This window comes from Hemiscyllium ocellatum, chromosome 18 (assembly GCF_020745735.1).
Source record: "Hemiscyllium ocellatum isolate sHemOce1 chromosome 18, sHemOce1.pat.X.cur, whole genome shotgun sequence".
In the NCBI taxonomy this organism is placed as follows: Eukaryota; Metazoa; Chordata; class Chondrichthyes; order Orectolobiformes; family Hemiscylliidae; genus Hemiscyllium; species Hemiscyllium ocellatum.
The window spans coordinates 10,568,272-10,596,152 of record NC_083418.1 but is presented as its reverse complement, the minus strand read 5'-3'; the positions used below and the strand labels follow the sequence as shown (position 1 = coordinate 10,596,152).

Genomic DNA, 27,881 nt, shown 5'->3' with positions numbered 1-27,881 from the left:
GCACTCAGAGAGGACATACTGGAGGGCTCATCCACTGAGGCAATATGGATAGAGCTCAATCAATGATATAATTATGCTATAGGCCCCCCAACAGCTGAGCTATGAAGGAATAAATATGTCGGCAGATTATGGAAAGGTGTAATAAAAACAGCATTATCATAGTTGGTAACTATCTTCCCCAAGGCTAACTGGGGCTCCCTTACAGCAAGAGGCTTAGACTAGGTGGAATTTGATAAATGCATCCAAGTGGGTTTCTTGAAACAGTGTGAGAACAGCCCAACGAGAGGAGGGGTGCGACATGCTGCTCCTTTAACAAAGTTATGGTGTCCTTGTTTCCTTTTTCAGAGAGGCCCTAAAAGATACAGACCCCAAAAAGTCTAACTTGAAGGGCTTTAGGGGGTCAACTTGATTTCGGCTGACAGATATTGCCTCAGGAAAAAGGCTTTTTTAAGTTTAAAAATACACTTGTCCAATGAAACGGGAGTGGCCAGTTCTCCCTGCTCAGTCTCTTCTCTGGTTTGGTTTGGTTTGGTTTTTGCAAAGTAGAGTTAAAAAGGTTGCTGGACCTCAAAGAAGCAGTCCATGCTGATCTCTCTCTGACTTCTCTCCTGTAAGAACCTGGGTTTCATTTTACCTTTTGTGCCAAGGGACATTTATAGGGATTGTTGCAGGTACTGGGTACAGCATCATTAAGTTGGGATTATCTGTTGGGTTTTTGAATAGGTTAAGTTATTCGGTATTCTGTTCTCTTTTGTTTGTGTTTCAGTCAGTAATCTTGTAAATAAATTCTGTTTTGTTTAAAACTATGTAGTTTGACCACCTGCATTCCTCCTGGACTATCCGCATTACACAGACTTAAAACAACTAGCAAGGTTAGGGTCTGGGCTACTTTCTTGAAATGCTTTGAGGGGGTTGGCCTGGTCTGGTCCATAACAGATTGGAGTCTCTTGGCTGGATTTTTTCTATAGTTCCAAATTGGGATTAGGGTTGTTGGACTCGAAGGCAGCGAGTGGTAGGTGCTGGTGTCTTTTGTTCTGGGTGTTGAAATTGGTTGGTTTAAACAGTGTTTGGGATAGCAGTGGCTCTTTCAGTCACCAAGATATTTCTGGGGGTGGAAGTAGTGACTTTGGGGGTTTTACAAAACGTGATTAAGGCCAAGCTGCTGGAATTAGCAAACCAATTGGAGCTAGTGCTGCCTCCTTCCGTGAGGAAAAGAGAGATAATTACAGCAGTAGCTCAGCATCGACATTTGCTGGAAATGCCATCAGAATCTTGAGAGATGGCTAAAATTCAATTGAAAATGAAGTAGTTTGAGTTAGAGGCAAAAGTCAAGGAAAGGGCAACGGAAATGAAATAGTTTGAATTACGATTAAAAGCAGAGGAGAGAGAGAGAGAGAGAGAGAGAGAGACAGACAGACACACATAAATGGAGAAAAGGAGAGAGAGGGAGTTTGAACTTCTGAAATTGGCACTTAGACAGGAAGGTCAGCTTAAAAGGATGAAAGTGATCTTAATGAGGCAGAGTGAGGATGAGCAAACCCATAGCAGCCAAAGTCCTGGTGAGAAACTGTAAGTATATTCAAGCATTACCCAAAGTTGATGAAAAGGATGTGGAAGACTGTTTCATCTCACTTGAAAAGGAGGCTAAACAAATGCAGTTGCCAGTGACCATGTGGGTTTTGTTGATCCAAACAAAACTTGTTGACAGAGTTAATGAGGGATTCGCATCACTATCGAAGGAGGTATCTGGGGCGTATGAGGTGATGAAGAAAGCCATCTTAAGTGCATATGAGTTTATGCCAGAAGCCTACAGACAACATTCCAGGAATCTAAGGAGGGTCCCTGGTCAAACCTACAGAGAGTTTGGAAGGATCAAAGTAATTTTGATGGGCATTAAAGATAGAGCAAACCAATGATGTTCTTAGACTATTATTTTGAAGGAGTTCAAAAATTCACTTCCTGAAGTAGTAAGAACTCGTGGAAAAGCAGAGAGTTAAAACAACAAGATTAGCAGTTGAAATGGCTGACTATTATGAGTTGTTCCATAAATCGAAGTTTGGCTTCCAAAACCAATGTCAATCCATGAGGGATAGAAATTGGGGAAAAGAGAAATCCTCATGTGGACTGGGAGATATAGATGCCAGTGAAGATCATAAGGATAACTTACCACAAGGTGAAAAGGAAACCCTTGAAGGGGAAACAAAAGTTATAAAACTTCAGTGTTTTTACTGCAATACTGAAATCACAGCAGTCTAGGGTGGGTTAGGAAAAGCACTAGGAAGTCAGATGTAGGAAAACAGGACAAGCCAGTGAATTTTGTTGGAGTGGCAACGGAAAACACAGGAGAGGCTAGAAAGCTGCACCAGAATGTACAGGCTGGTCAGAAATGGGTTAAGGAGCAAGTGCCAGATCTTCTTAAACCATCTACCTGCAAAGGAAAAGTTTACTCACACAGGCCAAAAGCAGCAGGCAAAGAGGTTCCAATATTAAGAGACACAGGATCCTTCAATCTGTAATGCTGAAAGATGAGATGGGTACCTCCGAAGGACTGTTGCCAGAAAAAGTGCTAGTAATGGGAATTCACGGTCAGACAAGAAGCACTCAATTATGTAAAGTGAGGTTAGAAAGTCCAGTGAAGAATGGAGAAGTCGTGGTAGGAATATTGGACAAACTCTCAGCTCCAGGAATACAATTTGTCCTTGCTAATGATATAGCTGGTTCACAGGTAGGATTGTTGCTTAGCCAACAGAACCTCGGGCAACTGAACTACTGCAAGATACACATCCTCGGTTTTTTGCTGACTGTGTGGTAACGAGGTCACAAAATCACAAGTTGAAACAAAGATCAAAGAGTACAGATGAAGTGGAAATGGAATTAGCAGAGACCATGTTTGATCAGTGTGGTGCATGAGCTACCAGTAGGGGGTCATTTAGGAGTGAGAAAAACTCAAGCTAAAACACAAAGCCATTTTTACTGGCCTGGATTGCACAAGGATATAGTTGAATTTTACCAGACATGTCATACATGTCACGTAATTGGAAAACCACAGGCAGTAATAAAACATTTCATATCTACTACCGCATTTGAGGAACCTTTTACAAGTCTTAATTGTTTGCTTCGGACCTCTATCTAAAACAAAAACTGGGAATCCGTATTTATTAACAATTATGGATGTGTTGACTAGATTTATGAAGGCCATTCCATTATGCAACATCACAGCTAAAAGGATTGGAGAGGAATTACTCAAATTTGCACCAGATATGGACTACCCACAGAGATACAATCAGATCAAGGGTTAAACTTCACATCGAAATCATGCAAGGAAGTTATGGACAGTTGAGGAATAAAACCATTTAAATCCACTGCGTACCATCCAGAGTTATAGAGAGCGCTAGAAAGGTGGCATCAGACATTAAGGACCATATTGAGGACTTATAATCAAGACTATCCAGATGATTGGGATAAAGGACTTCCCTTTGTACCTTCAGAGATGCACCAAATTTAGTCCATTTTAATTAGTTTTGGGGCAGGAAGTGAGAGAACTGCTAAAATTGATTAAGGAGAAATTGGAAAGTCAGAATTCAGAGGCCATATATTTGGACTGTGTGTCAAATTTTCAGGAACGATTAAATAGAGCAGGGGTGTTAGCTAGACAACATTTAAAAGTATCACAGCCTACAACGAAACAGGAAGCAGACAAGAACTCAAAAACTCAAAATTTTGCTCTCAGTGATATGGTTTTAGTGTTATTCCAGTGATAGGTGAACCTTCAAAAGCAGCGTTTAGTGGACTTTGTCAAGCCGAAAGGAAATTGAGTGAGGTGAACTATTTGATAAGGACTCCAGACAGAAAGAAATCTCGTAGTGTGTGTCATGTGAATATGCTCAAAAGATATTTTGACAGGGAAGGAAAGCCAAAGGCGACTGCGTTATCAATTACAACACAGAGTGAAGACCCAAGTTCAGAGGATTCTGAATTGGACATTCCTCGAATTAATTTGGTCAAAAATTGGGATAAATTGAGTTACCTTCTAAAGAAAAATCAAAATGACCTAAAAGACTTATTACTATCACACGGAGAGATATGTGGAAATAAGCTGGCAAGTACTTGCCTAATTATGCATGATGTAGATATAGAAGATGCTGTTCCAATTAAGCAACATCCTTATAGTAATAACCCACTAAAGTTGGCACAGGTTCAAAAGGAGATTGAACACTGACGACATAGTCGAAGTGAGTTACAGAGGCAGGAGCTCAGCCATAGTAATGGTGTCAAAACCAGACGGTACCCAATGGGGTTATCACAAAGTTAATACAGTTACAAAGACTGATGAATTTGGTTTAACTAATTGCATCCCTCCTAGAATATCTGCATAAAACAACTCGCAAAGTTAGGGTCTGGGCTACTTTCTTAAGATGTTTTGACGGGTCTGACCTGGTCCAGAACAGGGGCCATACTGGACTTTGTATTGGCTAATGAGTCTGGCTAGGTGACTGACCTCTCAGTGGGAGAGCAATCGGAAACAGGGATCACAACTCCTTAAGTTTTAAGATAGCTACGAACAAGGATAAGTCAGGACCTTGCGGGAAGGCACTAAATCGGGAGAGGGCAAATTATGTCAGGCAGGAGCTGTGGAGTGTTAATTTGGAGGAGCTGTTATCAAGCAAGTCCACATTTGACAGATGGGAATTGTTTAAAGCCCTGCTGGGGAAGAGTTCAAGATCAGCATTCTCTAGTAAGGAGGAAGGACAAAGATGGCAAGGCAAGGGATCCTTGGATAATGAGGGAAGTTGTGAATTTAAAATGAAAAAAAAGCAGCACACTTAAGGTTTAGAAGCTAAAATCAGACAAAGTCCCGTGAGGAATATAAAGAAAACAGGAAAGTACTCAAGCAGGGAATTAGGAGAGCAAGATGGGGCCATGAAATGACCTTGGCAAGTAGGTTTAAACAGAATCCCAAGGCATTCTATCCATTCATTAAAAACAAAATGATAACTAGGGAGAAGGTAGGACCACTCGAGGATAACGGAGGGAACTTGTGCTTGGAGACACAGGATGTGGGCAAGATCCTAACTGAGCACTTTGCATCGGTATTCACCCAGGAGAAGGATATGGAGGATAGTGAGATTTGTGTGGAGCATGCTAATACGCTAAGGCATTTTGAGATCAAGGAAGTAGTGGTGTTGGGTCTCTTGAAGAGCATTAAGATGGATAAGTCCCAAGGATCCAAAGGTTTCTACCCCAGGTTACTGAGAGGCACAAGAGAGGAGATTTCTCAGGCTTTGGCCAAGATCTTTGTATCCTCGCTAGTCACTGGAGGTGCCCCGGTGAACTGGCGAGTAGCTAATGTTGCTCCTCTGTTCAGGAAGGGAAATAGGGATAATCCATGAAGCTATAGACTAGTGAGTCTCAGATCAGTGATTGGGCAGCTATTGGAGAGAATTCTTAGGGATAAGATCTACGTGCATTTAGAAAAGAATGGCCTAATTAGGCACAGCTAGCATGGCTTTGTGCAGGACAGGTCATGTCTTTCGTTTTTAATGAATTTTTTGAGGTGATAGTGAAGGTGATGGCTGAGGGTAGAACAGCGGATGTTGTTTATATAGGTTTTCATAAGACATTTGACAAGTTTCTCATGGTACCTCATCCAGAAGATTAGGATGCATGGGATCCACAGTGACTTGGCCATGTGGATTCAGAATTAGCTTGCCACAGAAGATAGAGGGCAATGGTGGAAGGCTGTTTTTCAGGCTGGAGGTCTGTGGCTAGTAGTGTTCTGCAGGGATCCATACTGGGACCTTTGCTGTTTGTTATATATATAAATGACTTGGGTGAAAAGATACGGGGGAGTGGATTAACAAGTTTGCAGACAATACAAAGATCGGTGGAGTTGGGGATAGCGTAGAAGGTCGTCAAAGGATACAGCAGGACAGATCAGTTGCAGATATGAGCAGAGAAGTGGCAAGTGAAGTTTAATCTGGGTAAGTGTGAGATGCTGCACTTTGGGAGATCAAATGTTATGGAAAAGTATACAGATAATGGCAGAATTCTGAACAGCATTGATATACATAAGGATCTTGAGGTTCATATCCATAGCTCCCTGAAAGTGGCCACACAAGCAGATCGCCTTTATTGTTTGAGGAATTAAGTATGAGAGTCAGAATGTCATGTTGCAGCTTTATAAGACTTTGGTTAGGCCACACTTAAAGAGTATTGGGTTCAAAGGCTGCCATATTACAGGAAGGATATGGAGGCTCGAGAGAGCGCAGAAGAGGTTTACCAGGATGCTGCCTAGTTTAGGGGGTATGATCTAGAAAGGAAAGGCTAGAAAAACTTAAGTTGTTTTCTCTTGAGTGGTGGAGACTAAGGGGCAACTTGATAAATGTCTATAAAATTATGAGATACATAGATAGGGGTTGACAGTGAGAACTTTTTTTTCTCCCAGAGTTGAAATGTCTAATATTAGAGGGCATGCATTTATTTTGGCCGGGGGGGGGGGGGGGGGTTTAAACGAGGTAAGAGGGACAGGCCTTTTACACAGTGTTGTAGGAGTCTGGAATGCACTGCCAGGGTGGTGGTGGGAGGCATACAATCAGGGCATTTTACATAAACATATGAAAATGCAGGGATATGGACCAAGAGCGTGCAGAAGGGATTAGTTTCATTTGGCACCATGTTGAAGGGCCCATTGCTGCACTGTACAGATCTATGAATGATTTTTTGAAACTGAATAACAGCATCCGGAGATGGTGTTTTTGAGAATGGAGAAGAGTCAGGGCAAAGAGAGATCACATCACATCACTGGTTATACCAGGAGGGGATCACAGTGCTGGTAGCGGTGGTTTGGGTGGGGTGCGAATTTCAGTTTCTTCAAAATACCAAGAGGAATGAATGATTTTTTTTAAGATTACTTTTTTTCAGATTACTTATAGTGCAGAAACAGGCCCTTCGGCCCAACAAGTCCACTCTGACCCGCCGAACACAACCCACCCAGACCCATTCCTTTACACCTAACACGACAGGCAATTTAGCATGGCCAATTCACCTAACCTGCACATCTTTGGACTGTGGGAGGAAACCAGAGCACCCGGAGGAAACCCACACAGACACGGGGAGAATGTGCAAACTCCACACAGAGTCGCCTGAGGTGGGAATTGAACCCAGGTCTCTGGCGCTATGAGGCAGCAGTGCTAACCACTGTGCCACCATGTCGCCCACCAAATGACGTCAGAAAGCAAAGAACAGTCACTGCAGATTAATTAACAGCCAGAGTGGATAAGTCCAAATGAATGGGCCTAATAAACTGGCTTTAGTTTTTGTGTTCAATGATTTAAAATGTGACCTGGATTAGTCAAGAGGAGCAAACAGAATTCTGAGACTATCACTATAGCAGTGTCACCGTATACAAACTTGCCCAAGTACATTCGATGCTGCACCCTCCTCCCGGGAAGAGCTGGAAGCAACAGCACTGGCTGGATATGGAGAAACAAGAGTCATGCTTAGTCTTACCTCTTCAAACACACGATGCAGTGACGGTTCCTCCCCAATTTTCTCTATTTCAGTGCACTGCAAGTCAAAGTAGGAAACATAATTGACAGGTCAGGAACAGTTATGACAGATGCATATTAACCTATGAAATACTTAAGTTCATCCTAGTAAAGAGAATTAGACCATAAGACATAGGAGTGGAAGTAAGGCCATTCGGCCCATCGAGTCCACTCCGCCATTCAATCATGGCTGATGGGCATTTCAACTCCACTTACCCACACTCTCCCCGTAGGCCTTAATTCCTCAAGACATCAAGAATCTATCAATCTCTGCCTTGAAGACATTTAGCGTCCCGGCCTCCACTGCACTCTGCGGCAATGAATTCCACAGGCCCACCACTCTCTGGCTGAAGAAATGTCTCCGCATTTCTGTTCTGAATTGACCCCCTCTAATTTTAAGGCTGTGTCCACAGGTCCTAGTCTCCTCTCTAACAGAAAAAAATTCCTAGCATCCACCCTTTCCAAGCCATGTATTATCTTGTAAGTTTCTATTAGATCTCCGCTTAATCTTCTAAACTCCAATGAATACAATCCCAGGATCCTCAGCCGTTCCTCGTATGTTAGACCTAACATTCCAGGGATCATCCGTGTGAATCTCCGCTGGACACATTCCAGTGCCAGTATGTCCTTCCTGAGGTGTGGGGACCAAAACTGGACACAGTACTCCAAATGGGGCCTAATCAGAGCTTTATAAAGTCTCAGTAGCACAACGGTGCTTTTATATTCCAACCCTCTTGAGATAAGTGACAACATTGCATTCACTTTCTTAATCACAGACTCAACCTGCATGTTTACCTTTACAGAATCCTCGACTAGCACTCCCAGATCACTTTGTACTTTGGCTTTATGAATTTTCTCACCGGTTAGAGTGTTGTCCATGCTTGTATTCTTTTTTCCAAAGTGCAAGACCTCGCATTTGCTCACGTTGAATTCCATCAGCCATTTCCTGGACCACTCTCCCAAACGGTCTAGATCCTTCTGCAGCCTCCCCACTTCCTCAGTACTACCTGCCTGTCCACCTAACTTCGTATCATCGGCAAACTTTGCTAGAATGCCCCCAGTCCCTTCATCCAGATCATTAATATGTAACGTGAACAGCTGCGGCCCTAACACTGAACCCTGTGGGACACCGCTTGTCACGGCTGCCATTCCGAAAAAGAACCTTTCATCCCAACTCTCTGCCTTCTGTCAGACAGCCAATCCTCAATCCATACCAGTAGCTCACCTCGAACACCATGGGCCCTCACCTTACTCAGCAGCCTCCCGTGTGGCACCTTACCAAAGGCCTTTTGGAAGTCTAGTTGGACCACATCCATTGGGTTTCCCTGGTCTAACCTACTTGTCACCTCTTCAAAGAATTCCAACAGGTTTGTCAGGGACGACCTCCCCTAACTAAATCCATGTTGACTTGTTCTAATCAGACTTTGCTCTTCCAAAAATTTAGAAACCTCATCCTTAATGATGGATTCTAGAATTTTACCAACAACCGAGGTTAGGCTAATTGGCCTATAATTTTCCATCTTTTGTCTTGATCCTTTCTTGAACAAGGGAGTTACAACAGCGATCTTCCAATCATCCGGGACTTTCCCTGACTCCAGTGACTCTTTAAAGATCTCAACCAATGCCTCCGCTATTTCCTCAGCTACCTCTCTCAGAACTCTAGGATGTATCCCATCGGGGCCAGGAGATTTATGAATTTTAAGAACTTTTAGCTTTTCTAGCACTTTCTCTTTTGTAACGGCAACCATACCAAACTCAGCCCCCCCAAGACTCCAAATGGTGGGGGTCACACTGTCAGCAGCCAGGGAAAACTGATGGAAAGCAGCACTAGACTGACAGAATAGCTAGAATAACAAACTCAAACTAATCGAGGGGTTCGGGATGGTTTACATATAAAATAACAGCTGTTTGGGAGTGAGTTACATACTGGAATTTAATCGAGGGATTTCTATACAGAATAACCGATACTGAGAAGTTAGTTATACTGGAATCTAATTGAGGGGCTTATAACAGATACCCAGAAACAAAACAGACTGGAATCTACTTGGGAGGAGGGTGAAATTTCTGTATGGTTTATACATAGAATATCAGATACTGGGAGTGAGTTAATACTGTGCACATCAGTACAAGAGCTGAATTATAAGACTGGCACTTACCTCATTTTCTTTCATCTCCTGATAGCTCTGTCACAAAAAGATACAGAGGAAATGAGAGTGGGACTGTAATATGAGGAGCACATGATACAGAGAAAGAGAGAGAGAAGGGAACTTCAGAGTGGCAGGGCCTTAGAAAGAAATTGAAAATAAAATCCAGCACGAGATGTTCACTTTTTAAATCGGAGGAAAAGGACACAACCTCTGATACCTACATGTAACCTGGCTCTGACATTCCAATTCTGATCAACTATTCCGTGGCTGTGTCCATAATGCTAAAGTAAAAGTGTGGTCGAAGATGGAGAGCTACAGTGTGGGCTCAGAGTATTCACAGCCAAATTACCCTGTACAGGTCCAACACAAGGAGTGTCAGTCCTTGCCTCAGTAAGATGCTGGCTCCTGGCATGTACAGGTTTAACAGGTTCTGGCTCCTCTCCACTAATAGTACCAGCCTCCGACTCTGTTGTGTCAGACACCGGTGCATACATCCCAGTTGTAAATTACCATGTGTCCATCCCAGACTCCAAACCTGTCCCCACAATGCCTTGACGTGAAGTGCATTACCACCCACCCCACCATGCCACGAGTCTCCCGAATCCGCAGCTTGATCACCACACCCCCTTCCTCCCCACTCCGGTGCCTCAGTGTGCAATCATTCATAACACCACTACGATGGCAGCTACCTGTAGTACTTTGCCATGTACAATGGTCCCGATGGTTCCTGCACACAAGCGAGGTGTTAGGCCTTTAAACAGACCCCGCTTTCCATCAATGCTCACAATGTGCTTGGCTGCAAGACAAACGCAGAAAATATCAAATCCAACAAGTTTGATCTTCTCAAATATAGGAACAGTGAAATGAAAAAAAAACTGGAAAAACATTGCTGTAGTGTCCTACATCCAACCAGCATCATCGATGACCTTCCCTCCATTAATATCCAAGCTTGGGCTGATAGACGGCAAGTAACATTTGTGTCATACAGTTAATAGTTAATTACCATCTCCAATGATAAATATACATATTGGCCCTTCACATGCAATAGCACGAACACATCCAGGACAAAGCCACTCACCTGCACTGGTACTCTACACAGTACTTCCAATTAGATTAGAGAAATTTGGAGGGGGGGGGGAAAGGAAGGAGGTGAGAGCGTTTGAGGGTTACTCCACATCTGACATGTCAGACTCATTTAAAAGCGAGCTGATCAGAGTTCACAACCGGCATACTCCTGAGGATAAAAGGTACAGATGGCAAGGTTTTTGAGATTGGATGACAAGAGATGTTGAAACGTTAGTCATTAAAAAAGGAAGCATTTGTAAGGTTTAGAAAATTGAAATTAGGTTTAGAAAATTGAAAAGGCCTTTGAACAGTACAAAGGAAGCAGAAAAGAACTTCAACAAGAAATTATGAGGGCTAGGAGGGGCCATGAAATCTGCTGAGCACGTAGGATTAAGGAGAATACCAAGGCATTTTATATGTTTTCAGAAGCAAGAGGGCAGCTAGGGAAAGGAGGAAACTTACGCAAGGAGCCAGAGGAAATGAGTGCACTCATTCATGGATATATTGCATTGGTATTCATCAAGGAGAAGGACACAGATGGTGTTAAATTAGAAATGGGTATGCTGTTATTCTGGGACAGTTCTGATCGCACTGTGTAAGCTGGTGCCTTTGGAGAGGGTGCAAAAGAGCTTTATCAGGCTGTTGCCAAGATTACAATGTATTAGCTCTAAGGAGAGGTTAGACCAACTTGGACTGTATTCACGAGAGAGTTGGAGGCTGAGGGGCAACCTGATGGAAGTATATAAAATTATGAGAGATGTAGATGGATGGATAGGCAGTGTCTTTGTCACAGGGTGAAAATGTCAAATATAGATTTAAGGTGAGATGGGGAAAGGTATAAAGGAAACGTGCGAGGAATGTGTTTTGTTTTACACAGCGTGTGGTAAGTGCCAAGTTGATAGGAGAGGTGATAGAAGCAGATAGGACAGCAAGGTTTAAGAGGCAGAGAGATGAACAGTCAGAAAATAGAGGGATACGGACCATGGGCAGGCAGATGGGATTAGTGTAGAATGGTCGACAGACATGGGGAGCTGAAGGGCCACTTCATGTGCTGTACTGTTCAATGTTGTGTGTTCAACATTCCCTCCCTTCACCACTGACAAACAGTGACAACAGTGACTTAGGTACAGAGTAAGGATCTCTCCATTCTTTTAAGCTGAAAGGAGAGCTTCCTCAACAATGTCCCCATCGAACACTACCCAGAACAGGGACAACAGAGTGTTAGATTAAAGCTCCCTACCTCTCTCAAACTGAAAAGGTAATGCCTGCTCTACTTTTTTTAAACCTGGAAGCAAAGCTCCCTCAACACTGTCCCAAACACTGCCAGGACCAGGGACATTAGGAAGTTAGATACAGAGTAATGTTCCCATTGTCCTGAGCCTGTCAAACACTCCAAAGCAGTACTACAGTATAATATGAACTGCAGTGAATCTGTGGTGAAGAATGTGTTTGCTGAGTGCGAGTGGGCACTTGATGGACAGCAATCTCAGGAACGAACATTGATCTGCATCACCTCAGTACGCACCATATGTGAAGAGTCCAGGCAGCTGGAGAACTGGTCGTCTGAAGATGTTCCGACCCATCACCGGTGCAATGGGTTCATGGCCAACCTAGAGTAAGCAGATAAATAACTTCAGCAACTTGGATTACAAAATCAATTTGAAGGGAGGACATCAAATCGAAGACAGCTACCCTGACAAGCAGCCCACCCTCCGAGTGGCACAGCCTGCTCTGTGACAGATTTCAAAAGGGTGTTGAGTTTCCCTTCACCTTATACCCAATACTAATTCCTCAATGAGAAGCTACGGGAATAAAAACAAAAGCAAAATACTGCAGGTGATGAAAATCTGAAAGAGTGCTGGAACTCCTTAGCAGTTCGGTCAGCATCACTAGAGGAGAGAAGAAGCAGAATTCACATTCCATATCAACGACTCTTCTTCAGAACTGGGGAAATCTGGAAGGGTAGGCTAGTGATAGGGCAAGAGTTGGGAGATGCTGAATGATCAAAGAGTTGGTGGGAAGAACTGATGGAAGTGGGAATAGGATAAAACAACAATAGGTACAGAGGAGGTGTGGATGGAAGAAAAACTAAACCCCCTGGATGAACTGGCCATTGTAACATTGCTTTTTTGGGGATCTCACTGTGTAGAAATGGGTCACCCTGTTTTCTAAATTTGAAAGTATTGAAACTTGGCTGTGAGGTGCTTTGCAATCCTGGAGATTACAAAAGGTACAAGGGAAAGCCAGCCTCTATCTTTCAGAGTAGTGGAACTGCTAATTGTAGAGTGGGTGCTGGGCCAGGTTTGTGACTGCTGCTATCAAACTGAGAGAGACACTCTGACAAACACACAGTGCCTTAAAATAGCCCAGTCACAATGTGCAAAGACACACTTATTTTCCTCCCCATAATTAGTTTGTGCAGTGCTTTTAACCAAGTGCAGGTCCCACCCGGGGCCAAGCATTGCTTCTAGCATTGGGTCTGGCTCCTACTGGACCTCTAATTACAGCCTGCTCATTGTCTCCCTTTAACCTCATTGCTCGTTCCTAGAATCCAGCGCAAACAGTTACCACCTGCAGGTCAGTGACTGGATATTATCCAGAGTCAGCACCTTCTCTATCTCTCTCTCTGTGTGCCAAATGGCCCATTCTGATTTCTGGACATATTGCCAGCATGGAGTTGGGCAGACAGAATCAGCTTCACTGAACAGGAGGGGGTGTCGCACATCAGCCCCAAATGTATTGTGCTGGTGGACAGTCACTCGACAGTGATTGGTCACGGGTGGGTTTGCATGCCCCGACACTTTAATGCCGAGACCCACTGTGATGCCCCTCTGACCAACTGAGAGCCAGTAACTTGGCACCAGGTCCTCACTGGCACCGCCAGATGCTGAGCTGGTAATGGAAAGCTACACTCCACTACTACCTGCTAATAAGAATTTGTCAATCAAAACAGACAAAAACCAAAGATAATAAAATGTTTATTAAATAAGGCTATTGAGGGTTAAGGTAATAAATATCAGAGCAGGATTGAGAGAGAGAGAATGCCCTCCATCTATTCTTAGATTTCTCTGGGCGCAACTTTCAGGGAAACTGAATAATGCACAAACTTTTTGCATGACCTTGCCTGAATTAATTTTAACTCATAACCAGGTTAATGGTTTCAATGTAGTAACTGAATGAAGGACTAAGTTAAAATAACTGAATGAAATTATTAAATATCTGCCTCTAAGTTCTTAATGCCTGCTGAAATGGTCATAGCATTTGCAGAAATTAGAGCAGACAGAAATCTTGGTATAAAGTTGTGCAAGATTACATGCATCCAACCAATAACAGGCAAGGTTTTGCTCATTTTCCGAAAGCATTAATGAAGAAATGGGTTCAAAGCGCCTGGGCGAAATTCCCTTTGCCCTTGCTGCCACCAAACACTGAATGCCAGCCTCTGGTATAGTCACAGATGGGATCTTGATCGAAAGTCATAAACAGCACTCAGGTATGGAGGAGAAAATGGAAAAACCGCTGATGCAACCCAATGCCGTATTTTGTACACAACGTAAATTACGAGTTGGGTTATATAATTTTTGGCTTCTGGGTTTGCTTATGTGAATCATCTTATTTGAAAAGAAATCCAAATCATAGCTTAGCCGGTACAAAACGGTCTAACAGTGTGATATTTTACAATCCGTGACAAGATGCGAGGCCGTCTTCGGAGTAATTTAACAAGCTTAGCTTCTTCGCCAAAAGCAAAACAAGTCCAAAGCTACAGGGAAAGACTTTGTTGGGGAAGTGACTGTGGTTGAAATTCTGACAAGAGAAAGCACTCTTTCACCTCGTTGTTAGGTCTCTTTTCATTGCCCATCAGCTCATTTTTACTTTACAGGGTAATGAAAATTGCTATACTGAGAAAAGGATCCAACTTTCTAACTATAGTAAAGCCAAGCCTGGTGTGGCTCTGTGGACACATTTACTTGCATCAACATTTTCTTAAATTACACTTGAGCCTCTTGTGGTTTCACCCCTAGCATTAAATAAATCCTCAATGGTGACATGGGGAGGTACTATACTGAGGGCATTCATTCCTCCACTGAAGAATGGAGGAAAGGGTGCAGATTATACATTGAGGGGGATGACTCCTGCAGAGATGGCAGTTACAGAAGTCTGAGTACAGGTCAAATTGATGTGATGGTCTGCTATAAAGAAACAGGAGAGAAACTAGCTAGCCCCAAAATCACTCAAAGAGAAAGACTTAATAGACAAAGGAGGGTGTAAAAAGGGTGGTGGTATTACCACTATTAAGGAGTCAACTACTGCAATAAGGAGAGATGATATCCTGGAAGGGTCCTCAAACAAGGCTTTGTGGATAGAACATAGGAATGTTACAGGGGCAGCTACATTCCTGGGAGTGTATTACAGGCCATCGAAGCAGGAAATAGAGGAGCAAGTGTATAGACAGTTCATGGAGGTAAGAGTAATAATTTGATAATTAAAGTAGAAGATTCCATCTTTCTCAACATAAATTAGGATAGTCATAGTGTGAAGAGTTTAGAGAGAGTGGATTTCTTGTAATGTATCCAGGGGAGCTTTTTTTGTATCAATATGTAGAATGCCCAATGAGGGATGGTGCAGTGCTGGATCTGCTTCTGGGGAAAGAAACCAACCAAGTGTCCGATGTGGCAGCGGGGAAACATTTAGACGATAGTGATCACAACATGGTACAGTTCAAATTTGTTATACACAAGGAAAAGGATGGCCTGCAAGGGGCAGCTTTGGACTGGGGGAAGAGAGATTTTATTAAAATAAAGCAGGATCTGGCCCCAGTAGACTGGGAACAGCTCGTTGTGGGGGTAAGTCTACAGTGGAGCAATGGTGGGGGCGGGAGGGAGGCATTCAAACACAACCTGGTGAAAGTACAGGTCCAACATGTACCCTCTATTGGGAAATGTAGAAGCAATAATTTCATAGAATCCTGGATGTCTGGGACAATTCATGGCTGGAAAAGGAAGAGAACTAGGGCTTTTAGCAAGTTTAAAGGGTGCAATTCAGCTGCAGCTTTTGAGGTATACAGGAACTTACAGGTGGGAACTTAAGGAAGCAATTAGAAGAGCAAAATATGGGCATGAAAAAGGATTTGGGAACAATATTTGGGATGATAGCAATGGAAGACAGAGACCAAATATATTCTGATAGAACAGGAAACATTCACTACATTTATCTAAACACTGCCTGCAACTAATTTTAGACACAGCCATACCTACAATCATCCTTTTTTAAAATCCTTTCATCCAAAGCAAAGAAGCTGTCTTTTTGCCTGTACTTGGAACAGTCCTGCTAAAATGAATATTTAGAACCAAATTCCTTGGGATGCACAGCCATCAAAAACTAAACTTCAGAGGCACCATGAGATGGGGGAAGGGCCAGGGATCACATGATACCACGGAAGGGAGGGAAGAAATACAGGGCTTGATATAAACCAGGACAACACAGAGTAGCAACAGTCAGGAGAACATGAGGAGGATGAGGACGAGCAGATTCTTAGTGATGGTTCTACCTGCAGTCATCTGGTTATGCCTGTGCCCCACAGCTGAACAGCGTCCTGGTGCAACCCGACAGCGGCGAGGCCTCTTTGACATGGCCATGACTCTGTGGTGTTACCGCTCCAAGCTGGGAATCTTCCTCCTCAAGCTACACAACTATGGCTGCTATTGTGGGACAGGCGGCTCGAGTAGGCCTGTCGATCAGGTGGACCAGTGCTGTTTCCTCCATGATTGCTGCTACTACCACACTAGAGTGATACTGGGCTGTCACAGCCAGGTCAAGTGGAGCATGTACAACTTCACATGCAAGAAGGCACAGACAGAGTGCAAGGGCCAGACTGTGTGCACCAGGATGTCATGTGAATGTGACAGGGCCTTTGCTGAGTGTTTGTCCCGGGCAAAACCCAGCGATATGCATTACTTCTACAAGACGAGATTCTGCAAGGAGAACAAATCCGTCTGCCCAGCCACCTTCCCCAACTCCTCCACCATCATGGACTGGATCAAACAAGGCAGTTAAACGCAGGCCATCTCTGTCACAAGGAAGAAATGGCATTCTCCCGCCTAGTCTGGCTTTTTTCTGGCCACGTTGTGGAATTGGAAATCCACCTGCCTCACATGAACCCGGAGAGGACAGCTGCATCTGCCACAGGCAGGAGACAACTTTGGCAGGGGATTGAGTACACAGTGACACCATCCAAACTGACATTCATGACTTTGAAACAGAAACTGCCATTCGTTTGAAGGTACTGTTTTAAACTAAGTACGGGTTACACTCAGAAATGTTATTATGTCACTGTACCATTTTCAGCTTCTTCTAAATAAAAGTTACTTGAATGTGTTAAGTGTACCAGTATCGTCCAGCTGGTTCAGGTCATCAGCTCTGCTTAATGTCACGGACTCACACTGCAGGTCATGGAGTCTGACTGCTCCTCTCAAACTCACGACTTTTACAGGTTTCTACAAAACCCTCCTTCATTCTTCAAAATTTCAGTGAAAATCCTCGTTAATGATTCTGTCTCTCTTCATACGTTGATTCCCGAGATGGCCGGACTGGACTGGTAAATCTTTGTTAGCTTCCTCAGAGCGCAAAATTACACACTGTACTCCAGATATGGTCCCACCAAGTACAATTGTACTTGAATCATCTTGCTATGAAAGTCAACATTCGATTTGCTTTCTTTAGCACCTGCTGCATCTGCATGTTTACTTTTAGTGACTGGTGTACAAGGACACTCATTGCACCTTCCTCTTTCCCAATATATTGCCATTCCAATAATAATCTGCCTTCCTGTTTCAGCTACCAAAGTGGATATCCACACATTTATGCACGTATTTCATCTGTAATGCAATTGCCCACATATCCAAATTATACTGAAGCATTTTCCCATTTTCCTCAGAGTTCACCCTCCCACCCAGTTTTGGTTTATATGCAAATATTAATTACATGTAGTTTGCTCACCTATTTATCACTAACACTTATTGTGAATCGTTGATCCCTGATGTACCTTAATCGTCACTAGCTGCCATTCAGAAACTGTTCTGTTTATTCCTACTTTGCTTCGTGTCTGCCAACCAGTTCTCTACCCAGGTCACTAACCCCAATCCCATTCGATTTGATTTTACATGCTAATCTCTTATGTGGATGCTTATCAAAAGCATTCCGAGTGCCATAAATATCAAACAGAACAAAAGAGACATTCACTAGACTTTTCAATAAACTCAAAAATAACATTATAGGAGACAATCCTACTCTTCAAACAACACAGATGATCAAAAATTTCAGTCCCACTACATCCCCTTAATAATCCAAGATGGAGGAAGGGAAACATTTCTGGCTAAAACAGGCTACTCCTTTTTTTGAGATATTTTACATGTTGGAGGTGATTTCCTCAAATTCCAGGAGCAGCAATTACTGGTTTATATGCTGTTGCAGTGTTTTGGAACTTTTGGAGAAAGAAAAAGTCAAAACAATAGCACAGTTAAAAGGGAGAGGAATAGACAAGGCAGCACATGGTCAGGCAGTGCAGGAGAGAGAGAGAGAGAGAGAGAGAGTGAGAGTGAGAGAGAGAGTGAGAGAGCGAGAGTGAGCAAGAAACTCTCACTGCTCCCTGAAACAGCAGTGAACCTGTGCAGTTACTGCCTTTGCTGTCTGAATTCATGTATCGCTGGACATCGGAGTGTGTCTGAGAAAGCTAACAAACAGTGAAATTCACAATTGTTCTTGGAGGAACTTGCTTTGGGAGAGGTCACAGCACAGAGACAGATATGTGAATAGTTTTAAGTCTGGCCTTGGGGCCTTTGTCTAAGTCTGCAGTAGTGAGTAGAGTGGGTTCTTTCTTGATTATGTGTTTTATTGAGATATGTCTTTTGATTAAACTTAACACTATAAGCTATAAGTATTAAGTTAGATTGGAGCAGTGTTTTGTAAAGGAATAAGGCTGTGCTGTTTTCTGGGTCTGCGGATTGGAAGCAAAAATGGCCCTTAGTAGAGTGATATGCTCTTCTTGTCAAATGTGGGACTTTAGGGAGAGTTTACGTGTTACTGAGGATTATATCTGCAATAAATGCCATTGGTTGCGAATTCTATCAGATCGAAAGGATTGTTTGGAGAGAGAGTTAGAGGCAATGAAGAATTTACAAGAGCAAGGGGGTGTGATGGATGGCAGTTATAGGAAGTTGGGGGGGGGGGGTCTCAGATACAGTCACATTGATGGGTTAACTCTAGAAAAGGTAAGAGAGGAATGGCAGGTAGTGCAAGAGTCTTCTGTGGCTATTCCCATTTCAAACAAGTATGCTGTTTTGGAAAATGTGGGGGGCGGGTGATGGATTCTCAGGGGAACATATCACGTATAGCCACGTTTACTGAGACTGGCTCTAATGCAATGAGGGGTGCGTCAGGTTCCAAGAGATCAATTGTGTTAGGGGACTCTCCAGTCTGAGGTACAGGCAGACGTTTCTGTGGGCAGCAGTGAAAAATCAGAATGGTGTCCTGCTTCCCTGGTGCCAGGATCAAGGGTGCCTCAGAGATTCTAAAGGGAGTTAGGCAGGAATTTAAAAAGGAGGTCCTCGAGAGTAGTAATATCTAGATTACTCCCAGCGCTACAAGAGCAGGAATAGGGGACAGAGCAGATGAATGCATGGCTGTGGAGCTGGCGTATGGGAGAAGGATTCACATTTTTGGATCATTGGAATCTCTTTTGCGGTCGAAGTGTCCTGTACAAGAAGGACAGCTTGCACCTAATTTGGAAGGGGACTAATATACTGGCAGGGAAATTTGCTAGAGCTGCTCAGGAGGATTTAAACTAGTAAAGGGGGTGGGGGGGGGGAAAGAGGTGGGATCCAGGGAGATAGTGAGGAAAGAGATCAATCTGAGACAGGTACAGTTGAGAGTCAATCAGTCCGGTCAGGCAGGGACAAAGCAGAGAACAAGGTAGGACCGATAAATAAAACTGCATTTATTTCAATGCAAAGGGACTAACAGGGAAGGCAGATGAGCTCAGGGACATGGAGACTGGGATATCATAGCAATTACAGAAACATGGCTCAGGGATGGACAGGACTGGCAGTTTAATGTTCCAGGATACAAATGCTACAGGAAGGACAGAAAGGGAGGCAAGAGAGAAGGGGGAGTGGAGTTTTTGATAAGGAAAGCATTACAGCGGTATTGAGGGAGGATATTCCCATAAATACATCCAGGGAAGTTATTTGGATGGAACTGAGAAATAAGAGAGGGATGATCACCTTATTGGGATTGTATTATAGACCCCCTAATAGTCAGCCGGAAAATTGAGAAACAAATTTGTAAGGAGATCTCAGCTGTATGTAAGAATAATAGGGTGGTTATGGTAGAGGATTTTAACTGTCCAAACATGTAGTGGGACTGCCATAGTGTTAAGGGTTTCGATGAAGAGGAATTTGTTAAGTGTGTACAAGAAAATCTTCTGATTCAGTACGTGGATGTACCTACTGCAGGAGGTGCAAAACTTGACTTACTCTTGGGAAATAAGACAGGGCAGGTGTCTGAGGTGTCGGGGGTGGGGGGGGAGGCATTTTGGGGCCAGCGACCATAATTCTATAACATTCATAATAGTGATGGAAAAGGATAGACCAGATCTAAAAGTTGAAGTTCTAAATGGGAGAAAGGCCAATTTTGACGGTATTAGGCAAGAACTTTCGAAAGCTGATTGGGGCAGATGTTCGCAGGTAAAGGGACGGCTGGAAAATGGGAAGCCTTCAGAAATGAGATAACAAGTACCAGAGACAGAGTATTCCTGTCAGGGTGAAGGGGAAGGCTGGTAGGTATAGGGAATGTTGGATGACTAAAGAAATTGAGGGTTTGGTTAAGGAAAAGGATGAAGGTAAGAAAAGGTAAGAAAAAGAAAATGACAGGTAGAGACAGGATAGATCGAGTAAATCCTTAGAAGAGTATAAAGGCAGTAGGAGTATACTTAAGAGGGAAGTCATGAGATAGCTTTGGCAAATAGAGTTAAGGAGAATCCAAAGGGTTTTTACAAATACATTAAGGTCAAAAGGGTAATTAGGGAGAGAATAGGGTCCCTCAAAAATCAGCAAGGCGGCCTTTGTGCGAGGTCACAGGAGATGGGGCAGATACTAAATGAGTATTTTACATCAGACTTTACTGTGGAAAAGAACATGGAAGATATATACTATAGGGAAATAGATGGTGACATCTTGAAAAATGTCCATATTACAGAGGAGGAGGAAGTGCTGGATGTCTTGAAACACATAAAAGTGGACAAATCCCCTGGACCTGATCAGGTGTACCCCAGAACTTTGTGGGAAACTAGGGAAATGATTGCTGGGCCACTTGCTGAGATATTTGTATCATTGATAGTCACAGGTTGGCTTACACAGTGCCACTATTTAAGAAAGAGGGTAAGGTCAAGCCAGGGAACTAAAGACCAGTGAGCCTGACACCAGTAGTGGGCAAGTTGTTGGAAGGAATCCTGAGGGACAGGATGTACATGTATTTGGAAAAGCAAGGACTTATTAGGGAGTCAACATGGCTTTGTGCATGGGAATCATGTCTCACAAACTTGATTGAGTTTTTAGAAGTAACAAAGAGAATTGATGAGGGCAGAGCGGTAGATGTGATTTATATATGGACTTCAGTCAGGTGTTCGACAAGGTTCCTCATGGTAGACTGGTTAGCAAGGTTAGATCTCATGGTAGACTGGTTAGCAAGGTTAGATCTCATGGAACACAGGGAGAACTAACCATTTGGATACAGAACTGGCTCAAAGATAGAAGACAGAGGATGGTGGTGGACATTTGTTTTTCAGATTGGAGGCCTGTGACCAGTGGAGTGCCACAAGAATCGGTGCTGGGTCCATACTTTTTGTCATTTATAAAAATGATTTGGATGTGAGCTTAAGAGGTATAGTTAGTAAGTTTGCAGATGACACCAAAATTGGAGTAGCAGACAGTGAAGAAGATTACCTCAGATTACAACAGGATCTTGATCAGGTAGCCAATGGGCTGAGGAGTGGCAGATGGAGTTAAATTTAGATAAATGCGAGTTGCTGCATTTTGGGAAAGCAAATCTCAGCAGGACTTGTACACTTAATGGTAAGGTCCTGGCGAGTGTTGCTGAACAAAGAGACCTTGGACTGCAGCTTCATAGTCCCTTGAAAGTAGAGTCGCAGGTAGATAGGATAGTGAAGGCGGCGTTTGGTATGCTGTCCTTTATTAGGCAGGGCACTGAATATCGGGATTGGGAGGTACAGGACATTGGTTAAGCCACTTTTGGAATATTGCATATAATTCTGGTCTCCTTCCTATAAGGAAGGATGGCATGAAACTTGAAAGGGTTCAGAAAAGATTTACAAGGATATCGCCAGGAGAATTTAAGATATAGGGAGTGGTTGAATAGGCTAGGACTATTTTTCCTGGAGCATAGCAGGCTGAGGGGTGACCTTATAGAGGTTTATAAAATCATGAGGGGTAAGTCCCCGGGGTCTGATGGTCTACATCCCAGGGTACTGAAGGAGGTGGCCCAAGAAATCGTGGATGCGTTGGTGATTATTTTCCAGCGTTCGATAGATTCGGGATTAGTTCCTGCGGATTGGAGGGTGGCTAATGTTGACCCACTTTTTAAGAAAGGTGGGAGAGAGAAAGCAGGAAATTATAGACCAGTTAGTCTGACTTCAGATGTGGGAAAGATGCTGGAGTCTATTATAAAGGATGAAATTACGACACATCTGGATAGCAGTAACAGGATAGGTCAGAGTCAGCATGGATTTATGAAGGGGAAATCATGCTTGACTAATCTTCTGGAATTTTTTGAGAATGTAACTCTGAAGATGGACAAGGGAGATCCAGTAGATGTAGTGTACCTGGACTTTCAGAAAGCTTTTGATAAAGTTTCACATAGGAGGTTAGTGAGCAAAATTAGGGCGCATGGTATTGGAGGCAAAGTACTAACTTGGATTGAAAGTTGGTTGGCTAATAGGAAACAAAGAGTAGTGATAAACAGCTCCCTTTCGGAATGGCAGGCAGTGACTAGTGGGGTACCGCAGGGATCAGTACTGGGACTGCAGCTTTTTACAATATATGTTAATGATATAGTATGGTATACTATGGTATTAGTAATAACATTGGCAAATTTGCTGATGATATTAAACTGGGTGGCAGGGTGAAATGTGATGAGGATGTTAGGAGATTACAGGGTGACCTGGACAAGTTAGGTGAGTGGTCAGATGCATGGCAGATGCCGTTTAATGTGGATAAATGTATGGTTATCCACTTTGGTGGCAAGAGCAGGAAGGCAGATTACGACCTAAATTGAATCAATTTAGGTAAAGGGGCAGTACAGAGTGATTTGGGTGTTCTTGTACACCAGTCAATGAAGGTAAACATGCAGGTACAGCAGGTAGTGAAAAAGGCTAATAGCATGCTGGCCTTCATATCAAGAGGGATTGAGTATAGAAGCAAAGAGATTCTTCTGCAGCTGTACAGGGCCCTGGTGAGACCACACCTGGAGTACTGTGTGCAGTTCTGGTCTCCAAATTTGAGGAAAGACATTCTGGCTATTGAGGGAGTGCAGCGTAGGTTCACGAGGTCAATTCCTGGAATGGCGGGATTACCTTACACTGAAAGACTGGAGTGACTGGGCTTGTATACCCTTGAGTTTAGAAGACTGAGAGGGGATCTGATTTAGACATATAAGATTATGAAAGGATTGGACACTCTGGCAGCAGGAAACATGTTTCCGCTGATGGGTGAGTGCCGAACCAGGGGACACAGCTTAAAAATACGGGGTAGACCATTTAGGAAAGAGATGAGGATAAACTTCTTCACCCAGAGAGTGGTGGCTGTGTGGAATGCTCTGCCCCAGAGGGCAGTGGAAGCCCAGTCTCTGGATCCATTTAAGAAAGAGTTGGATAGAGCTCTCCAGGATAGTGAAATCAAGGATCAGGATACTGATTAAGGATGATCAGCCATGATTATATTGAATGGTGGTGCAGGCTCGAAGGGCAGAATGGCCTACTCCTGTACCTATTGTCTATTGTATGGATAAGATAAATAGACAGCGTCTTTTCCCTGGGGTGGGGAGTCCAGAACGAGAAGGCATAGGTTTAGGGTGAGAGGAGGAAGATGTAAAATAGACCTAAGGGGCAACTTTTTCACACAGAGGGTGGTGCGTGTGTGGAATGGGCTGCCAGAGTACGTGGTGGAGGCTGGTACAATTACAGCATTTAAAAGACATCTGGATGGGTTTATGGATAGGAAGGGTTTGGAGGGATATAGGGTGTATGCTGGCAGGTGGGACTAGACTGGTTAGCACGGATGCGTTCGACTGAAGGATCTGTTTCTGTGTTATACATCTCTATGACTCTACGACAAGATATGAGTGGAAGAATAGGGAAAGCCTCTGGATCAAGACAATCTATAAAAGAATAAAATGGGCTGTCTTTCTCAGAGTGTCTCATCTTCATAGCTCCTTCCTGTCTCATGTCAATCACAGAATAATGGAAATCTTGAAAACAGATTTTGGTGAGGCAGTCAGGAGGACTGATATTTGGAACTTTGTCAACGCTTTACAAACTACGGTACTGAGAGACACAAAGTGTGATACTTTCAGATCCAAGCGCTGACTCTTGCATCTTACTGGGAACTGCTCGTAGCGTCTCGGTTTGTACTGAAAATTCACTCACTTTTTCAGTCCTGAGGCTATTACTAAGCTATTGGTCTGCTGGTTCAACAATTAATGAATTTACCTCCACCCTCACGTCTCTCAAAAAACTCTGATGCACTCTCCAGTCACTTGTCTCATATCATCAACTGTGTATATAGCATTGTTTCCTTTAACCTTTCCTGCACTTTCCAGTTCAAAGTATTTGCACAATTGACCCTTTGCAACCCAATAATGTACCCCACATTCCTGACAACTCTCAATGAACACCATCTATTGCTGTGCCATAGGCAGACCACTCATCCACATCATCAACCCCTTTCCACATAATCGCCTCACACAACCCATCCCCACATAAATACGGACACGCTCCCCGTTCCCCCTCCTCCTGCACCCACACGCGGACACGCTCCCCGTCCCCCTCCTCCTGCACCCACACGCGGACACGCTCCCCGTCCCCCTCCTCCTGCACCCACACGCGGACACGCTCCTCGTCCCCCTCCTCCTGCACTCCCACATGGACACGCTCCCTGTCCCCCTCCCCCTGCACGTGGACATGCTCCCTGTCCCCTTCCCCCTCCTCCTGCACGCGGACACGCTCCCCATCCCCCTCCTGCACACGGACACGCTCCCCATCCCCCTCCCCCTCCTCCTGCACGCGGACATGCTCCCCCTCCCCTCCTCTGCACCCGCACATGGACACGCTCCCCCTCCTCCACCCCTCCTCCTGCACCCGCATGCGGGCAGGCGACACCCTCCCCGTCCCCCTTCCCATCCCCCCATCTCCTGCACCCGCACGCGGACATGCACCCCGTCCCCCTCCTCCTGCACCCACACGCGGACACGCTCCCCGTCCCCTCCTCCTGCACCCGCACGCGGACACGCTCCCCGTCCCCCTCCTCCTGCACCCACACGCGGACACGCTCCCCGTCCCCCTCCTCCTGCACCCAAACGCGGACACGCTCCCCGTCCCCCTCCTCCTGCACCCACACGCGGACACGCTCCCCGTCCCCCTCCTCCTGCACCCACACGTGGACACGCTCCCCGTCCCCCTCCTCCTGCACCCAAACGCGGACACGCTCCCCGTCCCCCTCCTCCTGCACCCACACGCGGACACGCTCCCCGTCCCCCTCCTCCTGCACCCACACGCGGACACGCTCCCCGTCCCCCTCCTCCTGCACCCAAACGTGGACACGCTCCCCAGTCCCCTCCTCCTGCACCCAAACGCGGACACGCTCCCCGTTCCCCTCCTCCTGCACTCCCACATGGTCACGCTCCCTGTCCCCCTCCCCCTCCTCCTGCACGCGGACACGCTCCCCACCCCCCTCCCCCTCCTCCTGCACGCGGACACGCTCCCCCTCCCCTCCTCTGCACCCGCACATGGACACGCTCCCCCTCCTCCTGCACCCGCATGCGGGCAGGCGACACCCTCCCCGTCCCCCCATCTCAAGCACCCGCACGTGGACACGCTCCCCGTCCACTCCTCCTGCACCCGCACGCGGGCACGTTCCCCATCCCTCGCTGCCTGCACCCACACGTGGACACGCTCCCCATTCCCCTCCTCCTGCACCCACACGTGGACACGCTCCCAGTCCCCCGCACGCGACACGCTCCCCGTCCCCATCTCAAGCACCCACACGCAGATACATTTGTCTGGCCTCCTCCTCCTGTCTCTCTGTCACACAGCAACACACCCCCCCCCTCCCCTCTATATACACATACATACACATATATATACACACACACATCCATTCACCCACTCACCCCTACCCCTACCCCTACCCCTACCCCACCCCACCCCACCCCTCACCCACACCCACACCCACACCCACACCCTCACCCTCACCCTCACCCTCACCCTCACCCTCACCCTCACCCAGACACACTCCCCTCCCCGCTCACCCCCCGGGCTCTCTGACCTGGATTAGCAGCTTGACGTACATGAGCGGGTGCGAGAGAACCGTCAGCCCCGCGCCCAAATACAACTGACTCCGGGTGTCCGCCATCACCGCCCACAGTGCACCGCGGCCCCGGCACCGGAACCGGAAACTCGTCAGAGACTGGGGCGGAGGAGGAGGAGGAGGAGAATGTGGGGGAGGGGAATTTAGGGGGGAGGGGGAATGGGAATGGAGGGAAATGGGGAGGGAGGGAAATGGGAATGGGGGGAGGGGGGGGGAATGGGAATGGGGGGAGGGGGGGGGAATGGGAATGGGGGGAGGGGGGGGGAATGGGAATGGGGGGAGGGGGGGAAATGGGAATGGGGGGAGGGGGGGGAGATGGGGAGGGGAATGTGGCGGGGGAATGAGGGGGAGGGGAGGGAATGGGAATGGGGGGAAATGGGGAGGGAGGGAAATGGGAATGGGGGGAGGGGGGGGGAATGGGAATGGGGGGAGGGGGGGAAATGGGAATGGGGGGAGGGGGGGAAATGGGGAGGGGAATGGGAGGGGGGAAATGGGAATGGGGGGAGGGGGGGAGATGGGGAGGGGAATGGGAGGGGGGAAATGGGAATGGGGGGAGGGGGGGAGATGGGGAGGGGAATGGGAGGAGGGGAATGGGAATGGAGGGGAATGGGAATGGGGGGGAATGGGAATGGGGGGGAGGGGAATGGGGGGGAATGGGGGGGAATGGGAATGGGGGGGAATGGGAATGGGGGGAGGGGGGAATGGGAATAGGGGGGAGGGGGGAATGGGAATGGGGGGAGGGGGGGAGATGGGGAGGGGAATGTGGCGGGGGAATGAGGGGGAGGGGAGGGAATGGGAATGGGAATGGGGGGAGGGGGGGAATGGGGGGGAGATGGGGAGGGGAATGTGGCGGGGGAATGAGGGGGAGGGGAATGTGGCGGGGGAATGAGGGGGAGGGGAATGTGGCGGGGGAATGAGGGGGAGGGGAATGGGGAGGGGAATGAGGGGGAGGGGAATGGGGAGGGGAATGAGGGGGGGGAATGAGGGGGAGGGGAATGTGGCGGGGGAATGAGGGGGAGGGGAATGAGGGGGAGGGGAATGGGGAGGGGAATGAGGGGGAGGGGAATGGGGAGGGGAATGAGGGGGGGAATGTGGGGGGGAGGGGAATGGGGGGGAGGGGAATGGGGGGGGGGAATGGGGGGAGGGGAATGGAGGGGGGGGAGGGGAATGGAGGGGAATGAGGGGAGGGGAATGTGGGGGGGGCAATGAGGGGAGGGGAATGTGGGGGGGAATGGGGGGAGGGGAGGGGAATGTGGGGGAGGGGAATGTGGGGGGGAGGGGGAGGGGAATTTGGGTTGGGAGGCAGGGAGGGGAATGTGGGGGGGAGGGGGAGGAGAATGGGGGTTGGTGGGCAGGACGAGAATGGGGGGTGGGGAAGGGGAGGAGAATGTGGGGGGGGAAGGGGAGGAGAATGTGGGGGGGGAAGGGGAGGAGAATGTGGGGGGGGAGGACGGAGTGAGGAGGGAGAGTGT

General features: G+C 46.1%; 1 protein-coding gene across 1 annotated transcript in view; it reads right to left on the bottom strand.

Annotated features, from left to right (window-relative positions):
- mtch2 (mitochondrial carrier homolog 2) overlaps window positions 1–26,475 on the bottom strand; it is a 47,841-nt gene extending 21,366 nt beyond the window's left edge. The window contains exons 1-5 of the mRNA XM_060838693.1: window positions 26,368–26,475; window positions 12,285–12,369; window positions 10,384–10,490; window positions 9,704–9,730; window positions 7,510–7,566 (exon numbers count right to left, since the gene is read on the bottom strand). Coding sequence (XP_060694676.1) covers window positions 7,510–7,566; window positions 9,704–9,730; window positions 10,384–10,490; window positions 12,285–12,369; window positions 26,368–26,454 — 363 coding nt within the window. The 5' untranslated portion in view covers window positions 26,455–26,475. The remainder of the gene's footprint in view (window positions 1–7,509; window positions 7,567–9,703; window positions 9,731–10,383; window positions 10,491–12,284; window positions 12,370–26,367) is intronic.
- Window positions 26,476–27,881: the final 1,406 nt, after the last annotated feature.